The 17674-nt window shown below is 40.0% G+C and overlaps 1 protein-coding gene across 1 annotated transcript; it reads right to left on the bottom strand.

Moving 5' to 3' along the window:
• Nucleotides 1-387: 387 nt before the first annotated feature.
• Nucleotides 388-17098, bottom strand: lmx1al (LIM homeobox transcription factor 1, alpha-like). The gene is made up of 9 exons (XM_068718420.1): nt 16879-17098; nt 14926-15014; nt 13648-13837; nt 3911-4143; nt 3274-3437; nt 3030-3107; nt 2819-2939; nt 2572-2727; nt 388-2064 (listed from the first exon to the last, which is right to left on the bottom strand). The coding sequence occupies exons 1-9, from the start codon at nt 16920-16922 to the stop codon at nt 1907-1909; spliced, it is 1233 nt and encodes a 410-aa protein (XP_068574521.1). The 5' UTR covers nt 16923-17098; the 3' UTR covers nt 388-1906.
• Nucleotides 17099-17674: the final 576 nt, after the last annotated feature.

Below are 17674 nucleotides of genomic sequence, written 5' to 3' on the forward strand. Positions count from 1 at the left end.
TTTCTGTTGGTAATGTCTGTCCCTCCCACCCTTGCCCTCTCCAGATCTGAGTCAGAGTCAAATATTAAACTGGAATGTACCGCTCCCACACAAACTCTCCTGACTACTCAATGACTTAGAAATAGGGAGTCTGGGAAGGAAGGAGAAGTAGGAGGCTGTCCACTTCTAATCAGCGGGACTACTGAGAGATACAGAGGGAGGATATTGAGTTATGAGCCCTGTGACCACTAAGCAGAACAGACCTTTTCTGGTTCAATTATTAAAGCTTTGAAGGGGAGGGGAAACAAATTAATTTCTTTTCAAGTGTAATATCTGCTGTTTTTACCAGATGAAAAAGTAATCAGTGCAACACCATTTATCATATTTAGGACAATAAGGCAATCGCACTTCAAAGATGAAACCGCAGATTGTATTGAAGATACGGCAACATTACATTCAAAGCACATCACCTGGCAGTCACTGAACAAAAAAGTAAGATAGGAACTTGCCTAATACCGCACAAATAAGTTACATTTACAAAAATATCACTGTAAAAATACCATGAGTCAGTGATCAGAGTCAAACATATGTCATGAAAGAATGTCACAAGCTGTAGCCGATCACTGGCACCTAAATTAAACAAGTATCGCCCTAATCCTATTTTATTCTGCACCACATTGTGAGTCTGATCCTGGTGCTTTCTGCACTTGCTTTCCAACTTCAGTTTGGAGGCTATTTCTTTAGACCTACTTTGTGACACATAAATATCATGCTACAATTTAAATATTTGCTGATTATCACAGAAGAAGGTACAAAATATCTACCTAACAACATCTAATTTGAGATGTTTGAGAAAGAAGTTATTACAGAAATTGACTACAACAATTAATTGTAACACAGTCATACTCACATTTACATTTGAGAGCACATCATCAAGTGCCCAGTGTTCAAACTTTTGGGCGTTATAGATCTATTGGTTGTCATTTACTGCACTGTTTCTAAGTGATTACATTATAAAAGAGAAGGGAAAGCAAAATAAATAATCACTTATAGAACCCTGTTTCCGCATAAGGCTCCTCAAATAACCCTGTAGTGTTGTCTAAATGCTAAAAAATGAAGATGTGATTTTTTTTTGGTCCATATTAAACCTGTCATGCATTATCAAAAACTAAGAATGTAGTTTGAAATTACCATTTTACATGGAGAGTTTCTTCCTCTTTGCAATCTGCATCCTTGAATTCACTGGGCAAGTTAAATTGTACTCCTATCCAGCTCAATATCCTGAGATATAGCTCAGGCCACATAAACATACACACTAACCTGAGCAATTTGTACTCCAATCCATATACAGTATTGTATACGCTGCAGTCTTCCACACACAATAACTAATCACTAGTCCTGTCGAGAAAAAAAGTTATGCAAACTACTAATTTAGACTCTCAGCTGCTCATAAGGCCTGCCAAGACTCCTGATGCACGTACCTTGATTGATGAATTCACTTTCAACAACCAATTATCATCTGTAAATCATGATATACACATAAATATGTTTGATAGGTGTCTTTTGTTTGTAATTTTTTTGTTGGAAAGTGCCATGAAATGTGTTTCATTGAACATTACATAAATACAACAGGAGAAATTGAGGTCTTTTTACATATCTTGGACATTTACAGTGTTTGTATTTCCAGCATGTGATTCGTATCAAGAAAAGATAGTTGGAACACGAAGCTAATATGCTGCAAAGTGATATTATGACTATGTTTGGCTTTGTGATGATTTTAGCCTGTGATAAAAGCTCAGAAGTGTGTTTGGGTGTAGGCTGTTTCATGGAGAGCGGTCCCACAGGCATGTTGATGGACAGACTCCATTAGCTGCATCTCTGAGGTGAAAGGTGAAACAGGAGTGGGAAAGGCGAGAGTTTATAAGGGTCAGGAGGTGAAGTAGGAGTTCTGCATGGAGTACAGGCGGTCAATGGGGTTTCCCACTCGCCCTGGCAGGAGACTGCCGTCCCCTGTTGCCAAAAGGCAGTCTCCAAGGTGGCCGAGGCTTCCATCGCTGTCCAGGTCATGGAACACCGTTTCTGAGTCTGTGGTGAAAAGAGTGTGCACAGCTGAAGTGGAACGGCCTTTAAATACTACCAGAGAGCACAGAAGAGTATGGAAAAAAATGAAAATAGTCACATATTTTTACTCTAAATTCAAAAACTAACCTACAGCCTTTTCCTCACATCTTCACAACTTTTAGAATTAAAAACCTCCTTCAAACATCCTCCTATTAGCTAATGCAACATGATGCAACCCTTTCGAGTCCAAATATTACATTTTTGCCTCGCTACCTCCCACTGCACATTATCCAAGGAAAATAAGAAAATAAGAAAATAAGAAAAATATTGGACAGTGCAATTGTTTGACTATAGCATATAAGACTCCATTAAACTGATTGGTTTGTAAGAAGACTGACATTTACTACTGAGACTAACATGCTGAATGGCCCCATACCCTTGAATTGCGGTTTGGAATGTGTGGGATATATAACATTTTCATTCTGAGGGGGCAGCTTCTTTTGAATTTGCAGCTTTGACCTCCTGTCTTACCATAGGAGTGGAGCTGCTCGTTGCTCAGCTGAGGCGGTGTAAGCCCATGTCGAAATGGTTCTCCGCCGTAGATGTTGGGGTCCAGCGCGAGTAGCTGCTGACGTGGCAGAGAGGGATATCCCAGCATCCCATCCATGCCATGGGTACTAGAGCCATCTGTGTAGAGATGAGTATCCCTTTAGTCATACCACGTCATTTGTTGGCCTTCTATTCTTCTCCATCCTGCATTGGCACTTCTCTCTCTTACCCTCACTGTCGTCATTGCTCTGGCGGCCCCCTCTACTTGGTCCTCGTCTGGTCCCCCCCAGCTGCTCTTGTTCCTGCTGCTGCTGCTGCTGTTGCTGCTGTCTGCGAGCTATCTTTTTCATCTGAGGCACAAAAACATTGTCTGTATGAATTTCGTCTTTGTGTCGATCTGTGAGACAGAACATGTCCTCAGAACATGTATAAAGTCTAACCTTGGCTCTCTGGTTTTGAAACCACACCTGCACAACACGCACTGTCAGCCCAGTCTCAGCAGCCAGTGTCTCTCTCACCTGCAGAATAGAGTTTTTCATTGTTTTTGAAATGCAAACTTTACAGTGTCAAGCACACGTAGGGATTCATTGATATGCAGACTGACAAAGATGCCCAAAAACAATAAAGTCAAGGGAGTATTTTCTGGCACACAGTTTCATTGATAAACCAAACAGGTCCTCCCACCTTGCGGCAAGGCTTAGCAGACACTTCAAAGGAGGCCTTGAAAGCGCGGCGCTGCTGTGTAGTCAAGATGGTGCGTGGTCGTTTTGAACGCTTGTGCTCCTTGCTGTCATCCCCACCTTTACCCCCGCCAGAACCTCCTCCACCTTCCTCATCCTCACTTTTTACTGAGCAAGGTAAGCAGACAACAAAACAGTCAAGATCAGCCCATAGGAGAAGGTATATTTTCATTCTTCCTTAAAGGAAAGATAAGTATTTAAAACTGAGGTGACTGAGGATTTCTTAAACTAGTCCCTAGTTCTGTAATTATTGAATCTCTGAAGAAGAAAAATGTTTCTAGAGGGTTTAATGCCAAATTGTTCCAGTGCAGAGTTCAGCTTAATATACATTTATATATCCAGAATGCACTGTAAAAAACAGTGAGCACCTCTGCCGACTATCCTCACTGATCACAAAACAAGACACTTCTGCTAACAGTAGTACATTAACGGAAAATTAAGGATGACATAGCAAACTTTATTTTAAAATTAAAAAAATGTGTTGAAGGCATCTGAGAATCTGAGAAGTATGTAGAAAAACCAAGCAACTTCGAATTGATTTGAAAGTGATCCAGACAAAGTAACCTTATAATCTACTATACCTGATTCAGTTGGTGTGGGACTAATAGCAGCCAACATTTCTCTCTCCTTCTCATAGTCCATACGGCAGAGCAGCTGGCCTTCTTTCAGTACAAACTCATCACCTCTTTGCAGCCGGCGTTCACACTCACAGCAGGTAAAGCAGCCCAGGTGGTACACCTGGCCGAGCACACGCATTATCAGCTCTGAACGTCCAATCACCTGCAGGCATGCGCTGCACTTCCTTACAAACAGCCTGGAGGTGCACAGAAAGACACATGGGCTTGTATATGAATGAGTACTGAAAAAGAAAGGTAAGGTAAGCGGCACAGTCAAGGAGCTCCAACACATTTACCCTGAGTTTGAATGATTCTGGAGATTAACATAGTCTCTTAATTAAAGAGACTAAGCATTACCCAATTCACAGAGCAACAAAGTGAACATCTGCTGAGAGGAATTACAGTAGTCGGCGTCTTTATATTGTATTTTCTTTTCTCCCTCATTACAGTAGGTGGCAGTAGTTAGCTGATGATAAGAGCTGCCTGTTGAGAGTCTTTCCCTTTTAAATCCTTAAATGTGGGGATCTGTTTGATGAGGTAAACTCCAGTCTGTCCATATCCCACCCACAATCTTAAAGCACTTATTTAAACTCTTTAAAGCTTAAGACACAGTCTTTCTCAGGTCTATTGCTTTTCCCCATGACCACTTTCCTCCTTTTGTCCCTCTGTCGCTCCTCCTGTGAGATATTATAACCCTTCAATTTCTGTCCTGCCTCACCATTTCTTCACATCCCTATTTCCATTCACAGGGCCTAAGTCTCTGCCATTAAATTCCTCTCAAATCCCTGCTCTCACATGCACTTGGTTTCCTCCCCCTCCGTCCCCAGTTTTTTCTGCCAGCATTCCCAGCTCTCCCTCACGCCCTCCCAGCCTGCCTCCCCAGTTCACTGAAACTAATAAAGACAGGATTAATTAGATTGTTGTTTAAACAGTGCGATGGCCAGACAGACGCTGTAAACTCATAACCAGGGATTGGGGATAGCATGGGGTTAATCTCTCTCCTCTCACTTATGCACACTAAAACACACTTACACACACAAACATAGACACTCACACACACATACACATGCATGCACACAGACATTTGCACCCACCCACTGAGAATCATTATACCTAGTCTGACATTGACTAGTAAACCACATTCACCATACCATCACCCATGATCATGCTGATGTTGCAACCTGCAATCAGGAAAAGTACAGATAATCTTGATCACCAGAATATCTCTTTAACAGCAAGAGTTACCAGGTAGTCAGAGCATAGGTGTAAGAAAGAGAAAGGCCAGCTGATGCAGAAATAGCACTAAGAACACAACACAAACCTGGAGGGATGGGAGGATGAGAGGGGAGTGAACAGGGGGAGGAAGGGACAAAGGCAGAAGTGTTGACGGTCCCTGACTGAGTGATAGGAAGGTGTTGCTGCCCAAATCTGGAGGGTAAAGAAGGAGCCAGGTCTGCACATTAGAGCTTCTAATCTGTGATTCTGTCCCAAACGCAGCTGCTACGGCTAATCTCTCTCAATCCATCTGCCAAACGCTCCCCAAATTCCCCAAATGACAGTGTCGCTAGTTTAACATCATGACACAAACACAAGCGTCTCAATAAACAGCCCTTCACGGCTCTATAGAGACAGGACCTTGTGTTTAACTAAAGGTTGCTCTACCTATTTTGTTATAGAAGCAGTGCATTGCATTTTAAAGAACTGCTTCTGCTGTGAAATATCTGCAAAAAGCTTATTAACCTTAATATTTGACATCTAATATATTCTGCAAAGGGGAGCTATCACCATCGTGCTGTGTAGCTTCACTCTCCATCCAAACAGACACTTCAACACTTCCTTTCACTGTGAACAAAATACAACTGAACTGGATTGTCACAGGATTGCTTGACATAAGACTGATGATGTTGGTGGTTAAGTCCCACACTCCCTAATCGGGGTGTACACAGCACGGCAGGAATTTACTCAACATGGCAAATGAAGGCAACTTGGGGCAACTGCCACAGAGGGGGGTCTGTAAGTAGATCAGTCTAATCCCTCTAATAGAAGTATCATTCACACTGGCCCTGACCAGGGTGTAGCTTCCAATAAATCACTATCATCATGTGATGATTAAACTGCCACATGAATTAGGTAAATTTAGATTCCACTCCAAAGTTATACACATTTTCATGTTTTGAGCAGAATTTTATTAGTTTTTTTTTGCTAAACCTTCTATTCAGAGATTTTATTAAAATAGATTGTAAAATGTAATGCCATATGGTTACATTTTTGTTATTTCTTTTTAATTTGCCATACAACAGGCATGTTTTTTTATTATTATATCTTGTGTTTACAGCAGAATACATGGTTTAAGACAATCCAGTTTTATTATGTTGTAGAACTACAATAAAAACATGATTTTATAAGAGTGAATATCACTAATATAGCAGTCATATTTTGCAATATGAATCAGTGGAAAAAAGAATATTTGCATGACAATGATAAGACAGAGAGTTTTTTGTCCTACATTTCAATATCCACCACAAAAAAGTGGATATGAAAATTTGAATTTAAACAGCTGAGGTATAGAGTTAAGAGCAGCTGTGAACAAATCTATCAGAAAAGATATTTGGAAGAGGACTTTACTTTGGATTTAGCGGGCTTTCCTTTAATGAAGTGATGTGCGTAATATTCATGATATGTACAGAATTAAAAAGAAGAGAAGTGTAAGTGCAGACAGAAGACTGTCTGCTTATGAGCTTTTGATGTAAAAAACCTCAAGAACTTTGGCTTCGGGCACCTTAATGTTTAGCGCCATGGATTTCTGAGGGGTTAGGGGGCACAACTAATTACAAGCTCACTGATTATGAGATCAAATACAAAGAGGCATAAAAAGGTGATGTGCTGTGAATATATTGGGTAGTTATAATCAGCCCTTTCCTTCATGCTTTATTGTAGATCCTAGGCATACAAACAGAATAACAGAATCTTCATCATCTCCCTAAGCTGTGTCATGTGGCATTGTTTTGCCTGTGAGCTCTGACAAGCACGACATTGTGTGGACCGCAACACAATCATTCCATAAATATGTATGTGTCTTAGAGCGATTACAGTTGTTGTGCTTGCATAACTGATGAATATTTATATAGGTACGGGTTTGCTTATACTGGTTTGGAGAATTGCACTAGGTTTGGATCAGTTGCATGTTAGCGAGCCCAGAAGAACCTGACTTGGGCAGATTAAGGCTCCAAAGATCTACCATTCTCACTCTTTTTGATTCCTAACTTGCAGTTTAAGATGCATTTCGGTCCTTAAACAAGGTATTCATGTACCAGCTTGAGATTCCAACATACGCTATGTGCTCAGAATGACCATATGTGTCACACAAATGGGTGTTTATACATTCCCTTAAAAATGAAAGTACATCCAAGGATTCATGTGAGGGACCTAGAAAGAACAAATGATATGCAACAATCTTACTTTAAAGTTGTATTCTGTTTAGTATCCATTTCTTCAATGTGTGTGTGTGTGTGTGTGTGTGTGTGTGTGTGTGTGCGCACTTTCGGCGGATATTGCTCTGTGAAGCAAAATGGCTCAGAGCCAGGGTTCAGTAATCACATCATCTCCTTTTATTAAATCTCCCTGCACTGCTTCTGTGTTATTAAAATCTCCCAGCATTCCCCACGATACTCGCTACCCCTGCCACCACTCACTCACACTCACTCACACAAATACACACATGTATATATATATATATATATATATATATATATATAGAGATGCAGTACAGTCACACACATACACACACCTACATTTACATTGGTATACATACGGTCACATGCACACGTAAACACAAATATGCACAGTTTGTGTAAACACAGATAAGGTGCCTGGGTACAAACATCAATAAAACACTGACAGATGCTGTCATGTGTGCACCCCATCCCTCCGTGCATCAATAAAGTAACATCATAAGCAGTCCTCTTGTTCAATAAACCCTCTTCAAAATTTGTAAAAGCCATATAATAGTTGTTATCTAATGGCCATGAGGGTCTGCAGAGTACCAATACATCTTTAGAGGCAATCTGCAGAAACTCTCAGCCAATCTCACAGTTATACAGTTACATGTCATGACTCTCACTGTAAACCATTCACACTGGTAATAAGACGAGCTCTACATGAGTGCAGCACTGATGCCTGTAATATTCAAGACCTAATATAATGTACCTGTGTAAAGTAACAACTAAAAACCTGCATGACGTGCATGGTCTGCATGGTATGTGTCTCTGGGTGTGTGCGAGCTACACCTGATGCTACCAAGAATGAATGCTATGTGTGAGGATATAGATGTGTGTTTGTGTGCGTGAGTGAGTGGGCGTGTGCGTGTGTGCGTGTGCGTGTGCGTGTGTGTGTGTGTGTGTGTGTTAGTTTAGATAAAACAGTTAATCCCCAGGCCACCAGAACGCAATATCCTGTCTGCCCGTTTCTCATTTCCTGTCTGTCTCTGGCGGAGTGGGAAGCAGCGGGGAGGGGGTGGCGGGGGACAGCGGGACCCGTTGCCCCAGAAACAGGAGATACAGCCGCTCGATTTGAGAAAAGTCTACGCCGATCACCCTATCTCTCCCTCTCTGGTGCGACCCCCTATTCTCTCTCTCTTTTCTCCTCTCCCTCTCTGCTTTTATTATCTCAGATTTAATAAAGCCAAGGCGAGCAGCTTGTTCTGCCATGAAACATTTATTAGCTGTCTGTTATGAAATTGTTGTGGGGGAGGAAAGATGATGTGGTCTCATCTCACATTATGCAAAAACAGTGGCAATATCACCCCCACCTTACACACATGCACCCGGACCAAAATCTGATGCTGCTTCCCTTCTTAAAAATCTCAGACACCTCGTCTTTACCTTCTTTATCCCATTTCGAACCCTTTCTCCATCATCAAGATTTCTCCCAGATGTTCTTTCATTTATACCATCAAATCTTCTTGTTCTGCAAAAGCACAACATCCAAACACAAAAACTCCCCCATCACCACTTTCCTTCTTCTGGCACTCCTCCAATAATCAACTGTTGAGCTGCAGGTTTAGCCTATGTAGGCTCCTGGGTAGGAGGAGTGTTTGAACATTTCAGAACCACATGCATGTATCATGTAGCTTCTCACTGGGATTTATACAGTCCTGTCAGTCAGTCAACCACAAACCTTCCTTCCACTTACAGAAAAAACTAATATTTTCTCACTTGCCTCAAATGATTTCTAGCGATGCAGATAGTTTCGGTTTAATTTGCTCAGGTTTTGAGAATTTCTGAGATTTCTGCTGCCACCCAAATCATGATAGTTTTACCCATAATATTTACTCTTAAAACTTGTAATGCCATTTTTAATGTAACTTCATAACTGCGCACATCACAAAAAATGTTACACTAAAAGTATCTTCATTGTCTGAAACAACTACAATTAGGGAGAAATGTTAATTTTTTATTTTTTATTTTGTTAAACTGACCTTTTATATACATACATATTTGGAGTTATTATTTTAAAAGTAACTCATTAATGTGGCATTGACTCACTAACCAGAGTTGAAGTTGTAGCTGATGGGGATAAGGGCTTGTTGTTCTTCTGACGTGTCATTGCATAATTCTCTCTAATAGTATTTCCCTGTGGTCTAGTGTCAGGCCTGTCATCACAGGACAGACACAGAATGCTGGGTAATTAGCACTGTACCCAATCAGCCTCCCCACCACCTCCTCCCTGTTCCCTTCCCGAGACACAAAGAGGCGCTGAGGGAGGGGAGGCGATTAAGAGAAAACAAGGGATAAACGGGGAGATAAACTGTTTGGTGTCATCGCTGCCATCAATCTCAACGAGAAGGAAATGAGGTTTGGAATAGAGAAATATTATTACAAAGCAGACAGTGATGAACGAGGTAACGGATAGAGAGACAGGGAGCGAAACGGTGGCTGGGATGGGGGTTTGGAGGGGAGAACCGGGGTAGAAGATGCTGTTTCTATCATTCGTCTCTGAGTTTTAAAGCCACAAGTCTCAGAAGTTCACTCACATAAATGCAAAGTAACTTGAGAGGATACTCTGTCAGGCCGTCAGTCTTAGGCTCACATATAGCTTCCTGGTCAGCAGAGGGAGATTCCATAACTGTGGCGGCGGGGTCTCCCTCAGTCTGTCTGCAAAGGCAGGGTTCATAGACCTAAATGTAGTCTCAGTGCCCTCCTCCCCACAGAGTGAGGTATTAAACCCAAGGTTTAGTGAATATCCACCCTGGTGACCTGTTTTTCACAGGGCTGAAGCTGCCTTTATGGGGCTTACAAGTGAGCTCGCAGGCTCCGCACAGGCAGACTACCCTCCATTCTGTCTGGGTGCAGCTCTATTGACCAGGGAACACTGGCCTTATACTGCTCTGTTTGGCAAGGAACCATAATGTCGAGCCGGTGTGTAAAAGACAACGTCTGTGACAAGTGTGTGTAGGGTACCGAGGATGGTAGACAATATTCATGCATGTCCGTCTGCTAATCAGATGGTTTCATTGTCTTATTTTCAATCAGAATGATATCTAGTCATTTTTTACTTTTTATTCAAAATAAATATGTTTTTACTTTAAAATAAACAAAATTAAATAGTCCTAGCCAAATTTCTACCATGGCTCATTTAGGTCTTATGAAAAGACCTAAATATACTCAGACTTCCTGTTTCCATTGTCGTAAATTTTCCAAATTTGTATTATTCTACCCATCTTGCCGGTAAAAATTATTGCACAAGCTCATAAAAACATCCTGATGGGAATTTAGCCACAAAATGATTCTAAAGCCTCACGTTGAACATCTGGTCCATGACAGGATGGAGTTCCAGAGAATTTCTTCAGGTTTCAAAACAAAAATAAATCCACAAGAAAAATCCACAAGATGCACTTGAGTTTATTGTGTCTTAATCCCCTCATTTCCATAACAGATTGAGACTAGAGAACCTTGAAAACAAAGACATACCTCCTGTTTTATTACATAGATAACAAGTGGCAGTAGAATTAGCACTAATTTATCACAAGAAGTTTCAGGGACTGAACTTTTATTTGACTCACATGCTGAACCTTTATTCTATAGTTACATGATCTTGAATATTTAGATTAAGATGATGCGTTTCACCCTAAAAAGTCTAATGTTATGTTGAACGCTGATGTTGAGCATCACAGTCAATCAATTTAGAATAATTTTAAAGCAAAATGTCCTTTGAAAACATTAAACATGCAAACGTTGAATGAACTTTTGCCTCGAAGGCAGTTTAGTCCAGATGAATCAGGTGGGGGATGGGTCACATTTCAAAATTAGATTTGTCTTCTCATTTGAATTGATAGACATCTACATGCATTTATTTGTTTCACCTCAGCCGAATAGATTCATTATTTTTTTTTTTATTATTTCACTTTTAGGAAAACTAACTATAGAAAACAAGCACATGCGAGCAAATGCACAGTGTGGCTTCTAGCTTAAGTTGATGGAGAGTCGGGGAGGAGAGTTCTGCCTGTGTTGGGCGGGTGATGTAATCAAAGCAAAAGATAAATTCAAAAATATTTGGACAAGCCAGAGATACTGCATGAGGGTGAGATGGAAAATAGCCCTGTATGAGCAAGAAAAGCCTGCAAGATGTCATCTTACTATGCATGCACACGTTTCATCCACACATTCTTTAAAAGTATACTTGACGATCAATGTCTCCAGACATCGGGCAGATAACCTGCCTTTGCCTCTTTCAAATACAACCAAACTTCAAGAAGAGGGTTAAAAGAAAATATAAGCCTCCCTTCATAATTGTATAATTTCCCCTAATTGTTTTATGCACAGTCCAAATTCTTGGGCATTTATTATTGTTAAAATGCACACACCTGCTGTAGATGGGGGGGTAGAAGTGTAAGGCGCTGATGGACAGACTGCAGGGAAAACAAGGAGACATTGTTGCTGATCCGCTGAAGGTCACAGACTGTACTGTGTGCCAAGTCTGGCACCGACTCACACAACAAGGCAACTATCCATATGCAATGTGTAGGGGACTAAATCAACACCATAGTGAATGGATGGCTGACTATTAATCTGGATCTACAATTACAGTCATTACACGAGGGGAGCAAATATGCGTTTTCATTCCATCACTGAAAATTGAAAACATTTATGATGAGCTGTTACTTCCACGTTTCTCATTCATTTTTCCAGATAAACGTCACACAATGGGACTTTCATCAGATGCAGTTCCCCCATCTCTCTCTATCTCTATCGCTCTCTCTCTCTCCTCCAGATGTCAGGTACAGAGGGAGAGTCTGTGCTGCTGGATGCCGTCTGACACTTTTCAAAACAATGATAACAAGCTTCATGCTCGTCCTTCAGCTGTCTACCCCTGGAGCTCCCACTGCAGGCACACCCACTGACCGCAGCACACACCAAACGACAAAAACAAAAAGCGCACACACACACACACACACACACACACACACACACACACACACACACACACACACATGCACACACCCACATACACATGGTATGACCTCAAAAGTTGAATCATCAAACAAAAAACTGGATATTTTATATTTTACGAAACAAGTATTAAATATGTGTTATTGTTTTGCAATGCAGTATGTCCAGACAGTGTACATTGCATTAGTGCATGGAGCATTAAATAGCAGAATGAAGTGCCCATTCAAAGGAGATTGAGGACATACACACTATGAGAACTATAATTCTATGACACAAACTGATCTGCAAAACAAATTAATTACTACAATTTTTTGCAGCAGGAAAATAGGGCTTATATGTTTCTCCTTATAAGAACTCTGCAAAATGTGCAAAGAACCTCCAGTTAATCATTTGAAATGTTAATAATCCCTAAAATCCCCTTAAGGGGTTTCACGGGTGGAAGAAACATTGTTACACTCTGTCTGTCAATGTCTACATCAATCTGTTACAGAACTTTTACTTATATATCTGTCACACTTTCACTGAAATTTTGATGTTTTGTGATGAAAATGGAAAATCCTCAAAATGTCTATCAGACACACTTTACACTTCAGCCTGACATGATCTTTTTAAACTTTGGGGATCTTGACTACAAATTCTAAATTAAGCTATGTGGGTTTGACCAAAGTTTTGGCCCGTTTGTAATGACAGACTTGTAGGGTCACATTTTGTTAGATAAAGCTGGAGGGTGATTATTGTAATTTTATTTAAATGTTCTGGAAGTTTTACTAAACAATCATCAGCAGAACACTCATAAAGCCTACTTCATAATTTCCAGCTAAAGTATTTAAAGATGCATTGTGTGAAATGTATGTTTATTTGATCAGACTTGTGCAATATAACAACGGATAGGGTTATTTGTAAAACTGCAAACACTTAACCTTTCGTCACACCTATTAATTTGCTCAGTAACCGCCAAATGCGTATTGCTTGGTGAAGAACAGCTGTTTAGCCTGAAGAATGTACCACTGCATAAATGGAGTGCGGTCAAAAGTGGTTTTCTCTGGATTTAGGCTTTTGTTCGGCCACGTAAACACATTTCGATCATCAAGCATTGCTTTTTGAGTACTTCTTCAATTCCTGCCCGACTCTACCATAATCAATGGAGCAAAAACTAATAGTGAACCCTACGTCAATGTGTGTGTGTGTGTGTGTGTGTGTGTGTGTGTGTGTGTGTGTGTGTGTGAGTGTGTGAGTGTGTGTGTGTGCTCTTACTTTTCATAGTCGTGCTTGCAGTACAGCAGGCGGTCCCTGCAGTAACAGGTTCCAGTGAGCGCGCTCAAACACACTGCGCACTTGACGCAGGTCTCGTGCCAGGAGCGCTCGTTCACGCGCAGCAGGAAGCGGTCGGCAATGGGAGACTCGCAGCCCGCGCACACCTCTCCCCCTCCCCTGTACTCCTGACCTGGAGGGAGGATATCAGTGCGTGGATAGAGAGACAGAGGCAGGGCGGAATATTAAAATGACTGGGGTCATGATTCCAAGTCTCCACGATTTCCCTCATGGCCGTCTGTAAACCGCTGCAAAAGCATGCTGTTACACTGTTATTTTTTGACAGTAAGACACACATGCATATGTGAATGCATCATTTGGCACCCTCAGATACTATTATCAGAGTCACCCACCCCGTGCCGAGTGTATGCTCCTGAATAGATAACAAGTTGATCAAAACCTCACTTGTGGAAAATATTTATCCAATCTCAAGATTTAAAAAGTCCTTAGAGCATTAATTTAATTTATCCCTAAATATAGTTCTTGTGTAGCCATAGTAGATTTGTTTATTGCATTAATTCGTTTTTCATTCCTCGTGGAGTTAAAAATGTTTCTAAGATAATACTTATTTTACATTGTGTGAGTGTGTGTGTGCATTTCGGTCCCTAAACAAGGTATTCATGTACCAGCTTGAGATTCCAACATACGCTATGTGCTCAGAATGGGTATAATGGGTGTTTATACATTCCCTTAAAAATAAAAGTACATCAGGATTAATGAGAGAAAGAACAAATGATATGCAACAACCTTACTTTTAAGTTGTATTCTGTATTGTATCCATTTCTTTAATGTGTGTGTGTGTGTGTGTGTGTGTGTGTGTGTGTGTGTGTGTGTGTGTGTGTGTGTGTGTGTGTGTGTGTGTGTGTTTTAAAGTTACAACTTTAGCTTTTTTTAAATTATTTCTCCCATGGTGTAACTTATATTCTCATACTATTTTTGCCCTGATTTTGCCCCTGTGAATTCAGCTAATCAATAGTGATTTTATCATACTTCATTGATATTTTCTCCAATACACACACATTTCTATAGGGATTTATATTGTGTCAATACTCAATAGCAAGGTTACAGTGATTATGGAATTTCCTCCTCGTGGTCTTCATAATATTCATAAATTGTACGTTTTTGACGATCCTTAATATGTTCCTATGGTGATAATATGTAATGTATCATTGTGAGTTTATTTCGTTTGGGCCTTATGCAGCAAAGTGTTTGTTAACTCACCAAAAGGCGTTGAGGATGGAGGCTGCTGCTGACAGGGCTGCGGGCTTTCCTCTGTTTTCATCCCTTCTCTCCTTCCCTCAGTGTGATCGCTGCAGAAAAACAAAAGCATTATTTATATATCAGCAGAACTACTGCAGTGAATCCATTTAAAAATAAGGGGAATAATGAGGCAAAACGTAGGCCGATGGACGCAGACTTAGGATATATGTTAAGTAAGTATTTTTAAAGCGACATTTAAGCTACCACAATATAGATCCTAAATTAGACTGAATTAGCACACACACACACACACACACACACACACAGACATTTGTTTTATAAAAACGAGACATACGTTTCTGATGATTTAAATAAATATAAAACTAAACGGAATTACAAAGTTTAGCCCATTACGCAAGACTAATTTTTGGGTTGATATTATTTTACACATCAGGATCCTAAATATAGTCATCTGATTATGTAAAAGTTAATGTCAGCCTTTAAATATAAATCAACACAGCCTAATAAATCTAAATAAACAAAAATGAACAAGTTTAAAAAATACAACAAAATTGGGAAAATACCAAAGCATAGTAGCTCTTATATATATTTATGTATATTATTTCATTTTAATTAATCCCAGTATCTGTTTGATAATTTTTGTTGATTGTTTTGAAAATATGTATATGTTTAAAATTGTCTCTAAAATTACGGTCAACAATTTAATAACTAGTTTCAGTTTGTTATTGTAATTTGTACATCTGTGTCATTAATGTGACAAAATGGAGTATTGCAGAAGATTAAAGACTACGACGGCATTTTGTTTCATAACGTCCTGTTTGAAAGTGTGCACATTTCTCTATAGGCCTACTTTAATGTAGATTGTTTACTGAGGCCTTATCAGACTCTGTTGTATTTATTTTATTAGGCTCTTTAAATGAATATGTTTGTTCCAATTGGATATTAAATTATGTTAAGATGTTTTGTTGTGATATTTGTAAAGAATCAAAATTTTCACGATACGATTACTTTTGGGAGGCTTGAAAGGTTAGCCTGTAAAATCCACTAAATACAGAATAGGCTATTGAATATCGGGTAATTGTCCCACTGCCACAGAAAATTAGGTAATGAAATAAAACAAAGGAATTATGTAAATACAGCTAATCTGATTTTATGTTTTTGCCTAATTACGGGTTGAATACATTACTGACATATTTGTGTAATGCATCGATAATTACACGGTGAGATTAACAGCCTGACACTCTGATAATGATTACCGAAATAAAAATGTTGGAAAAAATTTCATTAACTTTGCTGCCGGTCATCTGGAGCTTTAATTAAAGGAAACATAATTGCCATTTCATATGAGCACCAGTAGGATCAATAAATCGGTCTATAAAGTTGATGTCGAAGCGCACTGTAAAGATTGACATTCAAAGAAATAGTAAGAAGATTTTATCGAACAGAGGACATCTGTTAGTCATGATACTGAAGTTTAAAAAGCTGTTGAAATGGCAGGACTACCCTCGTGCTATGAAAAGAAAAAAGACAGTGTTGAGTTGTTAAGAGTCTGTTTTGGTTCAACAACTGGATGTGATTACTCATAAAACAGCTGTAAACTAATGTCATAATGAAATATTATCCGCGATAAGCATCAGACAATCTCAAAAGCAACGAATCTCATACTGAACCACCAACTGAAACCCAGCCGGTAATACAATCGGTCCTCTTCTGTTTGTTTGGTTTGCCAAACCAAATCCAAGATCATCATTTATCAGATAACAAGGTCACTGTGACTTCATTATATTTTCTTTTTTAACCTGAGCATTTTGTTTTTAAAACACAAAATAATGTTGGATCTTCGCTAGCGTTGCTGTAGGAATAAGAGACACACATCAATTCAAGCCGCAACATTATTTGGAAATCACAAGTCTGCCTTCACTGGCAACCTGTTCTTGAGTTACGGAGTCCTACCTTGATGTGAAACACACTCCTCCTGAAATCTCGGTTGGCAACATTAAAACCTGGAGAAACTCTCGGCCAGTGAATGGACAGACGCGTTCACAGATTGTTCACCTGTATCTCACAGTCCGGCGCGCATGTTACCTACGGTAAAAATCCAAATAGCATGATGACCCAAACTATTGTCTATTGTCTCTCCCGCTTTCTCCGCCAGTCGTGTGTGCGCTCTGACTTGTTTTGTGCGTATGAAGGCGCAGAGGGAGGAGATGGAGAGACAAGGAGGGAGGGAGAAGGTGCGGGAGATGATGAGGGGAAGATGAACGATGATGCAGCCAATTGATAACTCAGACAAGGATGATCTTTTGCATTTGTGCTCAAGGTTAGACGGAGACTTTTAAAGGACGCAGTTGATACCGAGAGAGACATTCATCTCTGTCTCCACATGGGAAACGGGAATCTATTGTCACACAAATGTTTCGTTATAAGCTTAAAATGACCGATTCTGGTGAAGTATAAGACAAAGACAGATGAAGATGAGAACAGTAACAGGCAACCATCAAGAAATTCCATCTGGACATCATACAATGTTGCCTCACTTTATATGCCATTATACTCTAAACTGAAACAGGCCTATGGATGAAAAAGGCTGATGTTGAAGAAGGAAAAGTGACATCTCAAAACAGGCAATTAGAAAAAAGCGGTTTATTGCCCTTCCTCTATTGTGTCTGGCATGTTTTCCACCTACACTGGTAGAACACCGCCTCCCTGTGTCAAAACAGAAAAGGTGCATGAAACTAAGATTATATAT

Source organism: Cebidichthys violaceus, unplaced genomic scaffold (assembly GCF_023349555.1).
Source record: "Cebidichthys violaceus isolate CVI_PGR_0920_01 unplaced genomic scaffold, fCebVio1.0.p SCAF_23, whole genome shotgun sequence".
In the NCBI taxonomy this organism is placed as follows: Eukaryota; Metazoa; Chordata; class Actinopteri; order Perciformes; family Stichaeidae; genus Cebidichthys; species Cebidichthys violaceus.

Coding starts and splice junctions, on each gene's coding strand:
- lmx1al (XM_068718420.1), bottom strand. CDS start 16,922: ATGTTGCCAACCGAGATTTCAGGAGGAGTGTGTTTCACATCAAG. Junction 3,108..3,273: donor CTGCTAAGCCTTGCCGCAAG/GTGGGAGGACCT, acceptor TCTATTCTGCAG/GTGAGAGAGACACTGGCTGC. Junction 2,065..2,571: donor CGAGCAGCTCCACTCCTATG/GTAAGACAGGAG, acceptor TTTTCACCACAG/ACTCAGAAACGGTGTTCCAT.